Consider the following 13,916-nt stretch of genomic DNA (forward strand, 5'->3'; position numbering starts at 1 on the left):
AAATTTGTATTAACCAATCCCTCTAAAGAAAAAAATATGGAAATGATGATTTTCTCTCAAATCATGAGTTGTGAAATACCTCAACAAAACATCTCTATAAGGCCTAGCGAAACCAAATCAAAGAGGTCTGATGCATCTCACAGTATGTAAGTCAAATTCACACATGTAATATAAAAATTCACAAATTAAAAAAAAAAAAAAAAGTTGAGGGATAACATACCTTCATTCGAGCTTGAGAGTGAGAGAGAGATGGTGATAGAGTGGGTAAAGTGAAAATTGAGAAACGGCGCGAGGAAGAAGAAGAAGAAGAAGGATCTCTGCTTGTTATAAAGTATCAGATCTTTTCCCAACGAACCAATTCGTGAGGCAAATGTTTAAAGAATGTTACACGTGTATTATAACCTCCTAAATTTGTCAGGCAAAATAACCAATTTGTGGAGCAAAGCTAACACAGAAATGTCCCAAATTTTTGGAAAAAAAAAAATGGTGGAGATTTATAATCAAATTCATGGCAGATGATATGACTTTTGAGTTTCAGGAAGAAAAGATAGTAGAAGTCAAAGTAGAATGATTTTTGAGTTAGGGAGCAACGTAGAATCAAACTCGAGTTCCGGGGGCATAGCTAAAAATAAGCTTTAACGTTAACGCATAATGAAACTTTATTATCAGATCCATTAACATATGTGGCATAGTCTTATTGGGCTGTGGGCCCCATTTATGTTCCAGGGGGTGACTTTTTGATTTTCAGGGAGAAGAGAGAATCCATAAGTCAAAGTAGAACGATTTTTAGTTTCATAGAGTAAAATGACTACTTTTGAGTTGTAGGAGGCAAAGTGAGATGAGAATCGAGTTCCAGTGGTCGTAGTTAAAATAAGTCTTAATTTGGACTCAATTCCTTGAAAATTAAAAGTTCCTCACCTAAAAATAGTCTTAAGAAATTCTATACTCAATTGTTAAAGATATACCACGCAAACACTACCAATTAATGAACTAGTTGAGGGAAAACTTTGAATATGTTAAGTTCATGGAGCAACATATATGCATGTAACAATTAAATGGTGGAAGGATGCTTGTATGCACTAAAAAACAAAACTTGGACCAAGAAATATAAACCCTAGCAGTTGTGAACCAAAGACTCAACTCAAATTCACAAAGAGAGTTAAGATTTGTTTACCTTTGAAGTTTATCTTTTCCTTGCAAAGGATAATCAACTTAAGCGAGGGCCTTCATCCATCTCCTTGAGTTGTACTCCATAGACTTCTAGCTTTCGACACCAAGGATGATTAAGGCCCAATGTGTTTTAAGTTGTCACACAACTTAAGTTAATGAGTTTGACTATTCACATCCTATTGGGCTTTGAGGCCCAACACTAACTCAAGGTCTAAAATGAACTTATTCATTTGATTAATTAACATATTAAATAATCCTAGCAATAAAACAATTAAACCAATTAACTGTCCTTACTCAACTCCATTATATCCATCAATCATTACCTTATATGATACACAATCCATTATGTTCTAGTTTGCAAGGCAGTAGCGATTAGAACTCTTACTGTGAAGCCAAAAATAATCAAGAAAAATATAGAGGCGACACATGGATTTTTGGGTGAAAAAGACAAAATTACCATCAAGGCACACCTGGATTTCTACACGCAAGCAGTGGGCAATCATCTCTTAATCAAGTCTAAAGTGCCCAAAATAGGTATTTATTCAAAACCTATTTCATCCATCTTCATCAAATCTTCTCCACAAGGTAACCCCCAAATCATTCCTTTTCTAATTATATTAATTAGCTAATTAATTGATTTATTACCTAATTAATTATTAATTAGCTAACAAATCATGAATCTCACCCAAAAAATCATCCAAGTGGCCAGTCCTCCTTATCCCAAAAGGGGCCGGCCACACCCCTATATAAACACCCTCATTTTCTCCAAAACCTAAGTTCTACATTCTTACTAAATTCTCTAAATTCTTCAAACACTTTTCCCTCAAAATTCTAACTTTGGCATCGGAGGTTCTTTGGCCAAAGCCCCCCCTCCATTCATCATGGGCGCGTGAGTCTCTTGGCCTTGAACTAAGGTGTTGTTTGTTTTGTAGGTGCAATTTTTTCCAAAAACAAGGAGGAAGAAATTTGCATCCACACTTATTAATGGATCGTGAATTGAAAGTTGCTTTCAATTCTCCCTTAGTGATTGTTACTCATAAGAACTTTCATAAACCATGAGTGATGCCTAGCAGTATGTCATGGCTACCCAAGCTAAGTAGAAGAGGTCGGAGAACTTATTAAGTATGTGATTACATTGCAATACAGTCTTTCTCCAAACCAATACTATTGATCACATTATTTGGTTGTTAGTTTATTCATGTCTACTATCCAATGTGATTTTCTTATCTATATGATTACCTTGAAAGTGATTTGGAACATACTTTGTAAATCATACCCATACTTTTGCCAGAGATTCTTAATCATGTCATAGAGTATCCCCTTCACCAGCTTGAAGGTTATAGATCCCTTGTTGTGCATTCACATGCCCACATTATTAAGTAGCTTAACCCCAACTATATATGTCGTGGACACTCTCTAATTGAATGTCTTTAACATAGTCAAATATTAAGGACTTAACCATAAGACAACTATGATGCTTCAAGTCAAATGACTACTTTGCATTATTCTAACTAGTGAGTTCTCACATGACATGAGTATGTGAAGTCCAGGTTGATCGCATTCAGTTGACTCACTCTCTATTGAGCACCTACATATTTGTCTTGGTGTCTTTCATACCAATGATTCAAGACCAGTCACTCTTCAGAGAGAAGACATAGTATGTACTGGTCTATTCGGATTGTCAATCCCAATTGACAATCTTCTGATCAGAAACTTTTAGGATATATATAGAAAGGTCTTGTGGGTCTAACTACTTTAGATTACATTTTGTTGTTAATTATATATTCTTTGGGCTTATCATTTAAACGTATAAAAGTTAATGAGACGACTTTAAACAATAATCTTTGTCCTTACATTAAACTGAATTAGTTTAATATATGAAATGTTGGTAAAGTATGATCTCATAATTGGCTTTAGAACACATTTCCAACACTAGTCAAACACTACTAAAATACAATTAAAACATTAGAAATGCAGTGCAAAGATACTAAAAAAATGACCTTCAAAATGACACCTTTTAAAAGTTTCCTCAAATATATTGCATCTCTTCATTTTCATGATTGGCCATTGAGTACTATAGTCTAGTGGTATTCCTCTTCACTTGTAAGTGAGAGGTCCTAGGTTCGATTCTCGCTAAATGTGAATTTGAACTACATTATTGCTATTGCTAGCCCATTGTAAGGCTCTTAGTGTAGATAATATCGTTTGTTCAAAAAAAAAAAAATTAAAAGTATCTCTCCCTGCCAATTTTAACAGATTTTCAAAACGACCCCTCTTGAAAGTTTCCTAAATGAGTTGCATCAAGTCATTTTCAAAGTGACCCTCTAATTTAGTAGTGTAATCTAACAAATTTAACTTAAGTTCCATAAAACTTTAAAATATTTCATCCAAACATAGTGGCAAATAAAAAGACTTTTTAGCAAAATGGTGCCTGAGATTTGCATAACTCATCACTTTGGTCCTTGAGATTTGAAATCGATAAAAATGGTCCCTAAGATTGTCCACCATCAATCACTTTGATCATTCCATGAAAAAATCTATTAAATAAGGATCAAAATAATAAAAATACCCTCAATTTAATAAACAATAAGTCAAAATGATTTGATAAAAATTAAGAGTATTTTTGTCATTTTATGCTTATTTAATGGAGATTTTTCACGAAATGACCAAAATGATTGATGATGGACAATCTCAAGGACCAATTCTATCGATTTGAAATCTTAGAGACTAAGATGAGGAGTTATGCAAATCTCAGGAACAATTATGGCTAGAAAGCCGAATAAAAATAACACTAAAAATACAATTCCAATCTTATAAAATAATAATTTTAGTGTTTTATTTTTCTTTAAAAAAGAAATAAAAATGACAAAGAAAATCCACGACAGCAACCCCCACTAAAGGAGAACCCCCACTAAAGGAGTCAATCTGCCACGCACACAAAGCTTCATGAGGCCAAACTTGTAAACATTCAAGGTATGACCCCTCTGGCTACACTTTGCATCCGCCACAAAATTTGCTTCATAGAAAATGTGCATAAACTGAATTTCATCAAAATAGCTAGTGTAGGACTAGATGTTTTGTAAGACGGTTTTGAAGCGCCAAGAAGTTGCACACCTTCCCAAAGAAGCCTTTTGAACCGTTTATGCCACGCAAAATGCAAACCATCCAACAAGTCTTGACCTTCTGCAATAACAACACCATCATCACCAGAATTGCCATCACCAGCATATAAAGGAAAACCAGAAGCTGTTTTATAATCTACATTTTCTATTTTTTCTTTCGGTACATATACCTAGACCAGTTTTGTAATCTACACTCTAATGAAATCTCCCTGCATTTCATATTAAACGCCTGTATAGAGCTCCTTATGTTCTGTGGATAGCTGCAACTGCTTCCTTCATATCAATCAAGGCCTCCTCAAAGCACTTTGCGAGAAACGCCGGGTCCGGGATGATATCTTTGGCCACCAAAATTTGCATATCTGCTCCTCCAGCATAGCTCATCATGTGCATTGTGAGTGCCTGAATTAACAACCAGCAAAAAAATTCAAGTTACACGTTTAATCGCTTATCTGCTCTGTTCGACAATCAATATGCCTAGAAGAAACTTAAGTGATTTCAGAGAGCTGTTACATGAGGCAGGCCGGAATTGTTCACTCTTAGGTAAGTAATTGGGTTGCCTCCAAGTGTGATTTCTTCTTGGGGGCCAAGTACATTCGAGATAGTGAAGGTAGTGTGGCAAACAATCCTGTAATTAAGCCAGCTAGCAACCTTTGCTCCGAAGTAGGTCATTACAAAAAGTCCGATTGCGTATGAAAAATGAGCCTCCAGAGATTGCTTCTTCCTGTCAAGCATCGCCTTGGCTCTCCTCAAATAAGCTAAAGGGTCACCACCGCTTTTATGAAAGTAAACCGGTAGGAGCATCATGCCGAATTTGTTACCCCAACCCGACCCCGAATTTTCTTTCATCAAATCGGATAGTTCCTAATCAGATTCGTTCAAGTCGAAATTTCAATAATTTCATAAGAAAACGTATAAAAGGTTAAAAGCTACAACATAGAAACAAACCTGCAGTCCAGCTTCCCTTCTTAAATTGACCATGCCTAGCCCCGTCATTCGAGTCCCGTCACGCAAACCTGACGAGAAAAAAAAGGAACAATTGTGTTCATCCATCTTTTTAATGTTAATTGCACGCGCACTAGATTCAGATTTTAATTACCGTTTGGATTTCGGTGATATAGATATCTTGATAGCCCTGAGGAGATCACCCCTATAAGAACATCATTGATGGTCTGCATTGCAATTTGGCATACAATTCAGTCACAACCCTTGTTGTTCTTTATGTGCAGATGAAGACCAAAGTTTTGTTTACCAAATTTAGAAATATTGGTTCACCAAAGAAAAAAAAAAAAAAATTAGAAATTTTGGTTTTTTTTTTAGATTAAATGTTAGATTAGCCATGAAAAAGGGTCCAACCAGCGACATTCTAATTGAATTAATAAAAACAAAACAAGAAGCAGAAGCATTTACAAACCAATTACCGCATCTGGAACAGAGTTCTTGATTAGCTTCATGTCCTGAAGCCGGAACCGAGCAGTGGCCAGCTTCCTCGGCCAGAGCTCAACCCCATCGCCGCCGCTAATCTCCGTCTTGCCGTCGCAAGCCCACAAGCTCCTCATCACAAACTCCATAACAAATATCAAGCTAAACCACATCATACCCCAAAACCCAATCACCATAGCCCACCAACCCTTTTCCTTACTCGCTCTGTTTCTCTTCCCAGGAAAAGTCGGGATCTTTTCTTCGTTTCCAGCTCTTCTGCAACCAGCCACCAATAAGGCCATGAGCGACACGCCGTCGCCGAGGGCGTGGTGGATTCGAACAACGCCGCACTTGTGGGCCATGAGGAGGTGGAATTCCCAGAGCGGCTTGTCGGCGGGGAGGCCGGTGCCGGTGCAGAGTTCGGCCAAGTAGTCGTTGACTGCTGTCTCGTGGTCAACCGGTGATGTGGTGAGGGGTTCGTGGAGGACGATGACGTGGCGGTCGAAGTCGACGTGGGGGGTCTTCCGCCAGTGCTCGCGGCCGTCGGAGTCGTGGACGAGGAGGCTGGAGAATCTGGGGTTGGAGAGGAGGGGAGAGTTTTGGAGGGTCGATTTGATTAAGTCGATGTTTATGGGGTTTTGGAATCCGATGGCACAGTTGATTATTTGGTTCATTTCGGGCTGGAGGAAGAGGCGGCCTGCCGGGGTGACTGGCTCGTCGGCGGAGGGGTCACCGGCTGCCGACGAAGCCATGAGAGAGAAACAGAGGAGAGAGAGAGAGGATGAGATAAGGCTTATGTTTAAGCGCCCATAATATCGACGTTAGTGATGGGAATTCGCTCAAATTCTATGACAAATATCTGAACAGCATCCGTCTCTTAGAAATTTTGGCATAGCCAAGTGGAAATATTTCATCAGTATTAAATGAAGGGAATTATTATTAGCATTTCAAAAATTTTATTTTGTATTTTAATTTTTATATAATTAGAAAGAAAAATACATTTTTAAGAAGTGTAGAATGAAATTTTTAGAATGTTAATAACATTTTCTAAAATGAAATTCCTTTAAATTGTCGCTTTCAATGCTACGTTTTAACTTTTAAAATCAATTTTCCTAATTATTTAGAGATTTATTTTCAAATCTTAACTATTCGTATGTATACCAATCGGTGATGTATGTACCATTGAAAAAATTGAACTTCTAGTGACAAAAGCATAGTGCCGGTTTTTTAAGAGCTTTTTTTCGTCAAGGGTTTTTAAGAGCTTGTCCGTAAACATTTTGTAAAAGTTTTTCGTTTTTTTCTATAAATAAAAGGGCGTTAGCAAATTATTATTTTAAATAAACTTAGAAAATAAAAAACGCAGAAAACGATATTTAACCTAAGTTATGTGAACATCAAAATTGATATATCCTCTACTTTCTAAAAAAAATTCAAATCAATAGATAATAAAATATACATCATACAACAAAGAGTTTTATAAAATAAAATTATGTATGTAAGCACCACTGTCACCACCACCGCCACCACCACACAACATTCTTCACTGCCATCACCTACACCACCATGGCTATCACCACCTCCATCGTCTCATCATTGTCATCACCACCATTGTCAATACCACCACATCCTCCACTGTCATACCATCGCCACCCTGGTCACCAGCACCTTCGCAGTCTCAGCATGGTCACCATCTGAACAATTGCCTTTGACATTGCCACCACGTCCACCACCTCACTGCCATAAGCATTAGCATCACTGTGGATGCAAATTTCCGCCTTTTGTTGATTCACGAATCTACACCTACAAAATAATAACACCTAAGATTAAGGCCAAAAGCCTCACACACCTACGATGAATGGGGGGCTTTGGCTGAAGAATCTCCGATGCCTAAGTTAGAATTCTATAAAGAATGTGTTTCCCACAAAAAGCCTTTTTAGGGAGTAGTTAAGGCCTCTCCGAATTTTAGAGATAAATGGAGTATTTATAGGAGAAAGGGAGGAGATGGGCCGACCCTCTAGGGTTTAGAGGTGGCCAGCCCTAGGGTGGAATTTGGGTGAGAATATTCTAAGATATTTGTGTAAATAAATATCTTAGAATAATTAGGTAAATATCATAAATAAATGGGATTAGGATAACTTACCTGAAATAGGTCTTCTCTGATTAGGAATGTATTTATGAAAAGAATAAGGGATTATTCTATCATAAATACCTTTGATTTTTTCTACAAGCAGGGGTGCCTTGAGCAGTCGTTGATCTCTGCTTGCTCTACCTTAGCTGCGTGTGGTGAATGAGGCTGCTCCTTGCTCATTTAATAAGGGCAGTCTTGTCTTTCTTGGGAAATAATTCACATGTCAGCTCCATGATTTTTGGGATGATTTTTGGCTCCACAAATGCCCTCACAACTGCTGGGCTGCTCGCAGGAAAGGGCAGGAGGTGTAGAAAGCCAAAGATGTAATGGAGTTTGTGTCCCAATTTGATGTAGATTCCCTCTTTAATTTGGAATTTAAATTCTTCAAGGAAAGACAATGTGATTGCCACCAAAACCTATTTAAGTCTGCGTCAAGCAGGGGGTTAAATAAATTTGGTGTGCAATTAGAGAGAAAGCCAGAGGATATTTGTTCCCCCTTCCCTATCAATCTTCGTCGCTTGCCTCTACATAGAATTGTGTTTCGTTGGTTTTCTTATTCTCCAAAGGAAGAAAAAAATTTAATTTACTCTTTCTTCTTCATTTGTTCGGAGCCTCAAGGCTCGAATTTTGGCTCAATGGGGTTTGAGGAGGTGGCAAAAAGTGCAGCTATGGGCTGTTATGTTGCTGCTGTCGTAGTAGCTGGTTCGGCTTGGCGCGTTGTTAGGGCTGGTGCGGATGAGTCGACTCGATGCGTTAGGCTAGGCGTGGAGGAAGAAGGTCAATGCTGGGCTTGGGCTTGTGCAATGTTGAGAGATACATGAGAGAAAGGGACGCGCGAGGCGCCAACCCCTCTTCAGGTGAATTGGGCCGCTAGGCCATTTGAACTGAAGGTGATAAGAGGTAGCATGCCTCCTGCCTATTAGGTCGAGAGAGAAAAGCTTGGCATGCTGGGTCCGTGGGGTAGCTAGTTAGGCTGCAGTCTGGTGCGTTTTTCCTTGTAATTTTTTTTTTCTTTAAATAGTCTTCCAATAATATTTCTTTGAGCTGTTGTAGGATTTTCGAACATGACTTCCTTAAGCCACAAGAATGATGAATTTATTCCGTCGTTGCATTATCAGGGTGGATCTGCAAGTGAACTAGGCTACTTCAAGGCTGCTCATGTCATGGTAGGTTTCGATGAGCAGTTCAGGGACTTCCTCGAGATGTTTGAGCACGTAATTCCGTCTGGGGTTCGCTTGAATCGGGCCAAGAATGGTAGCAGCTGTGAACTGTGTGGTTCTAGGAATGCTATCAAGTTTCACCTCTACTACTTTGTGTTGGGGTTCAATTTTCCCATGCCTCGGTTTTTCCAAGAGGTGATCTGCTCCATGAAGTGTGCTCTTACTCAGTGCTTTCCAAATATGGTCCGCGTGATGGTGGGGTTCCATAACTTGAGCGGGTTTTTTGACTTGGACCTGATTGCCAACGAGTTTTGGTACTTCTTTGACATAGGTCACATCGATGGTGTTGGGCAGATGAGGGCTCGCCATAGGCTCTTTGATCACTCGAGCAAAGCGGGATCATGACTGGTATAAGGAGACCCTTGAGATTAGCGGATAGTGGGAATTCGACTCCTCGCCTGGGCTGCGCATTCCGACTGCCTTCATCAATGGTAAGTAAGCTGCTTAGTCTCTAAGCTGCTTTATATTTTTGCTGAGTTACCTTCTGATTTGTCCTCCTCTGTTTATTTAGATTCAGAATTTGGTTCAACTCCCAAGATTTCTCCAGACATGAAGAAGGTGCGCATCGCTTTGAGGATCCCTGCTAAATACTATGAATTGCGTTGGCTACTTAGTCTTCTTCATAACGAGAAATGTGGGCTGCCCTCATTAGAAGAGATTAGGAGGATCAAGGGTGAGGCGTTTGCTCGTCCGATCGCTACTGTGGAGCTTGTTACAAGCGAAAGTGGGAGAAATAAATCTTTGTCGCCTTCTTGAGAGCTATCGATGGAGAAAAAGCCGAAGACTATTATTGACTTGACTTCTTCTGTTATTGACTTGACTTTCTCTGTTATTGACTTGATTTCGTCCATTACTGGAAGGCTCGTTATTGACTTGACTTCTTCTAATGGGAAGAAAGAGGTTGCTCCGAGGGTTACTAGACCAGTTGCTAGCAGGATTGCACAGCAGAAAAGTTCTGTCATGCCCTTTATGACTAGTTTTATTCTGAGGCAGCCGGTGCCCAACTCTGATCTGATTCTAGAGGTGCGTGCAGTGGCGAAGAGTGAGGATGGTGATTTCACAGCCAAGGTAATGCCAAGGCTGGCTCTTCTTATTAAGAAAGAAACGTCTGCCCGCATGATTAGCCATGATTAGGGATGGGTAACCGCGGTTACCCGCTCATTTATATTAAACGGTTACGGTTATGGGTATAACTGTTTACCCATGAAATTTAAATGGGTAGTTATAGGTATTAACCGCGGTTATAAACGGATAACCATTTACCCATTTATTTTATATATGTAAAATTAACACAAACCATGTTCCTTATCGGACAAAACTCAGATCAATGCTATTGACTATAGTGCATGATTTTTGTAGCTAATATAATTTAGTTTTCCTTAACCACTTTAAATGATTTCTGTAGCTAATATAATTTAGTTTTCCTTAACCACTTTAAATTTCATGGTCCATTATATATATTTATGTTAATATTTTACATTCCGAGTTAAATAACCCAATAATACTGTTTTTTAATAGTTTTAGTAACCCAAGAATAGTTAGCAAATTTTATATTACCTTCATTGTTAACAGTTAAAAATATCACCTGTAAACTATTATTTCAATTATTGGAATGGTATAAGGACTTAAAAAATTAAAATGCAGAAATGTATGATGAATGTACCTATAACGGTGTTTAATTGTTAGAAAAAGAAAATTATGACAAATTTTTCCTTTTTAATTTTCAAGTTGTTAAAAAAACACGTAGACAGGTGAAAAAGGAGTAAATGGTAAAAAAAAAAAGGATAAATGGGTAAACGGGTATTAAACGGTTACAGTTAAACGGATACGTGATTATGGGTATGGTTAACCGTTTATAAACGGTTATGGGTATGGGTATAACTGTTTAGGCAATTACCCAATGGGTAAACGATTATGCGGGTATGAGAATAAACGGTTATGGATAAATAACCGCGGTTACCCGCCCGCCATAACTGTTGCCCATCTCTAGCCATGATTAGCCTGCTAAACTAGCCTTAGGGGAGTTTTCCAAGATCTATGCGTTATTGAAGCCCGATCTACTTAAGGACACGGAGGTATGTGCCAAGTTTGTTGATGGCATGAGAAAAGTTGTTAACTTCAATTTCTTTGCGATGCATGAAGCTTAGTCTCAATGGGGTTCCTTACTTGCTATGATGCAAAAATCTATGATCTTGGTAACCGAGTACACTCGTATAGAGCAGGATGATGCCAATTCTGCTAGGGAAATAGCGCTAACCATGGTATCAGAGACTTGCTCAGCTACTGATAAAATTAAAAAGTTGAAGTTTGAACTTTCCTTTTTGAAGGGATTTGATATCTCTGCACCCACTGCTCAATAGCTTGAGATTGCTCACCAAGATATCAATGACTTGAAGGCTTAGCTTAAAGCGATCTGGGGGAAGTATGGCGTTGCAGAGAAGGAGATTAAATTCCAAGCGTTGCTAGTGCATGACCTTGAGAGTGCCATTTTAGAATTTTGATCTGCCCATGATGCCAAGGATGTAAAGCTACTCGCTATGCATAATCACATTGTTGGACTCAAGAAGGTGGTCGGTAGACTTGTGTCTAAGGAAATGGAGCTGCAAGAAGCATTGTCTGCCAGCAAGAACTTGAAGAAGGAACTAGATGAGTTGCAGAATGCTCGTATTGACCTGATTGAGGATAATAAATAGCTAAAAACTGAGAAGTCTAGTCTTGAGGTTGTCCTTGCCCAAGGTCAAGCTGACATCTACAAGCTTGGCTATATTGATCATTTCATTAACATATCGTTTGACTATGCCTTCTCTGATAAGAACCTCGAGATTTTTGCTAATTTTTCTAAGGATTTGTTTAAGTTTTCCTTTGAGAGCATCGTCGGTGGAACAGCTGAGGATTAGGTTGCCTAGGTAGGTGCGATCGAAGGTGGTGCTGCCCAGCTAGGGGCGGTTAATGATAGTGCTGCTCGAGATGGGGCAGTTGTAAGTGAAACGCAGGAAGTTGATGCTGCTGGGAGCGATGCAGTTGTTGAAGATGTCCAAGCTACTGAGGAGTAGTCTTTTTAGATAAACTTTAGGATTTACTTTCTTTTCCTTTCCTGCTTGCTTTTTCCTTTGCTGTTGGCCTTCGTGCCAGTTTACCAATTTGCTAGAAATTAATAAACCGTTTTCTACGCTTTACTTCATCTTTGTCTCTTTGCCTTGCTTTAAGCTTTTCCTATAGAATGAACAATTGAGCAGGCTACTTTGAACAGAGCAGTCAAGCCCATCTTCATTACTTTAGGCGACAACTTCAAGTTGCTAGGAGTGAATCTTTGCATGCTTGAGGCATCTTTTGAAATTTTTAATTTGCAGGGCTGATTGACCTCTGTAGTTGTATGTCTCGTATCAGTGGTCCACTAGATCTTTAATTACAACGTCATTAGCAAAGCATGCTGCTTTTTAATAAGCAGACGGGATTGCATGACCTATTTGATTGTTGATCTAGGCTTAGGACCTCTACAAAGCTGTTAACTAGAGAGTCAGCAGCCAGACGCCTTACTTACAGAAGCAGGTGAGTCTCCATGACTTCTTGGTTGTTAACTTTGATATTCTAAGGCGTTGAACTGCTGAGCTTTATCTTGCATTGTTGCCCCCTGACCATTGGTTGCTTAGTTAGTCATCCTTTCTCAAATCCTTTAAGCTGCGTGGCCTGCATCATAACATGGTAAAGATTGCTGGGACACAAAATTCGCTACCCTTTCGCATCAAAAGTACATGGTTCTATGGAATTTCTTGGGCAGTGGTTCGAAAGAACATTTTCCACTTTATGTAACCAATTTTATAGGCTACGTAGCAAGTAGCACATCACTTTAAGAATCAGTGCAAACCCAAGGGGTTGTTCTGTGCTAGGCAGTGTATGTGCGAGATAACCTGTTAACCTTTCACAAGATTGTGCAGTTTTATAGGTTTAGGCGGCTAATTGCTCGAAGGGTGTACCATAGACAGTCTTCTAGAAATCGTAGGTTGCTTGGTGATTGGCAAGGACTTTAGATTCCCAAGGATCTTCTAGAATTCGTAGGCTTCTCGTTAAATTCGTAGAGGCTTTAGGTTCCCAAGTACTTTCCAGAAACTGCTGGCTGCTCGTTGAATAGACAGGGACTTTAGGTTCCCAAGTATCTTCCAGAAATCATAGGCTGCTAGTTAAATTGGCAGCGGCTTTAGGTTTTTAGGGATATGCAGAGATCGTTAGGTGGCTACTTTTAGGGATGCTTTTAGTTACACCAGGGCAACCCGACCCATCCACATCTAGATATTCGGAGTACGAAGTTTACCCTTTCCTATTGAGAGAGCAACGTTGGTCCTCAGAGGGGCACAATTCTTGCGATAGGACCTTGATTAGGTGTGATCTTCAATGTGAGTAGGAGTAGATAATTGTTGCAGATACGTAGTTGAGCCAAATGATATATAGCTTTGGAAATCTTCATTGAAAATAAGAAGAAGGATATCAAACTTAGCTGAAAGGTAGAATTGCATAACAACTAAGTAGTCCTTGGCTTTTGAGGTAGTGCTCGTCGAGCTGCTTGAGTCTTCGAATTTTATTTCATCTGAGAAGTTCTCAGGGAGAAGTGGGAGGTTATGCATAGTACTTTTACAGGTTGTAGGCATTCCACTGCTTGTCGATCTTTTTGTCGTTCATGGTGGTGAGGGTGTAGCTATCATTGCCGCCTGCTCTGTTGATTTTGTAGAGACTTTCCTAGATAGGATTCATCTTGTTAGATCATTCTCATCGGGCAGTGATGAATGCTTTTCTTAGAACTAGATCTCTAGGCTGAAACTGCCGGGTCTTTGCCCTTCTATTGTAGCTAGAGATGAGCTGCTT

General features: G+C 39.2%; 1 protein-coding gene across 2 annotated transcripts; it reads right to left on the reverse strand.

Annotated features, from left to right (window-relative positions):
• Positions 1-3,962: 3,962 nt before the first annotated feature.
• Positions 3,963-6,500, reverse strand: LOC103941920 (wax ester synthase/diacylglycerol acyltransferase 11). 2 transcript variants are annotated; one of them, XR_007255791.1, is made up of 6 exons: positions 5,711-6,500; positions 5,389-5,461; positions 5,238-5,305; positions 4,803-5,153; positions 4,463-4,691; positions 3,963-4,353 (listed from the first exon to the last, which is right to left on the reverse strand). XR_007255791.1 is itself a non-coding variant. In XM_048577461.1 (5 exons), exons 1-5 carry the CDS (start codon positions 6,461-6,463, stop codon positions 4,536-4,538), a joined length of 1,401 nt encoding a protein of 466 aa, XP_048433418.1. In that variant the 5' UTR covers positions 6,464-6,500; the 3' UTR covers positions 3,963-4,535. The 2 variants fall into 2 exon arrangements, 1 of the variants encoding a protein (XP_048433418.1); XM_048577461.1 differs by having other exon boundaries at positions 3,963-4,691.
• Between the last annotated feature and the right edge of the window lie 7,416 nt (positions 6,501-13,916).

This window comes from the organism of the source record quoted next, unplaced genomic scaffold (genome assembly GCF_019419815.1).
Source record: "Pyrus x bretschneideri cultivar Hongxiangsu unplaced genomic scaffold, Pyrus_bretschneideri_v1 Contig115, whole genome shotgun sequence".
Classification (NCBI taxonomy): domain Eukaryota; kingdom Viridiplantae; phylum Streptophyta; class Magnoliopsida; order Rosales; family Rosaceae; genus Pyrus; species Pyrus x bretschneideri.

Bases quoted from the DNA above. Each gene is read 5' to 3' on its own strand.
- LOC103941920 (XM_048577461.1), bottom strand. From the start codon at position 6,463: ATGGCTTCGTCGGCAGCCGGTGACCCCTCCGCCGACGAGCCAGTCACC. The intron at 5,462-5,710 runs GTAATTGGTTTG...ATTGCAATGCAG, and splicing joins AGAACTCTGTTCCAGATGCG to ACCATCAATGATGTTCTTAT. The intron at 5,306-5,388 runs GTAATTAAAATC...TTTTCTCGTCAG, and splicing joins ATATCACCGAAATCCAAACG to GTTTGCGTGACGGGACTCGA.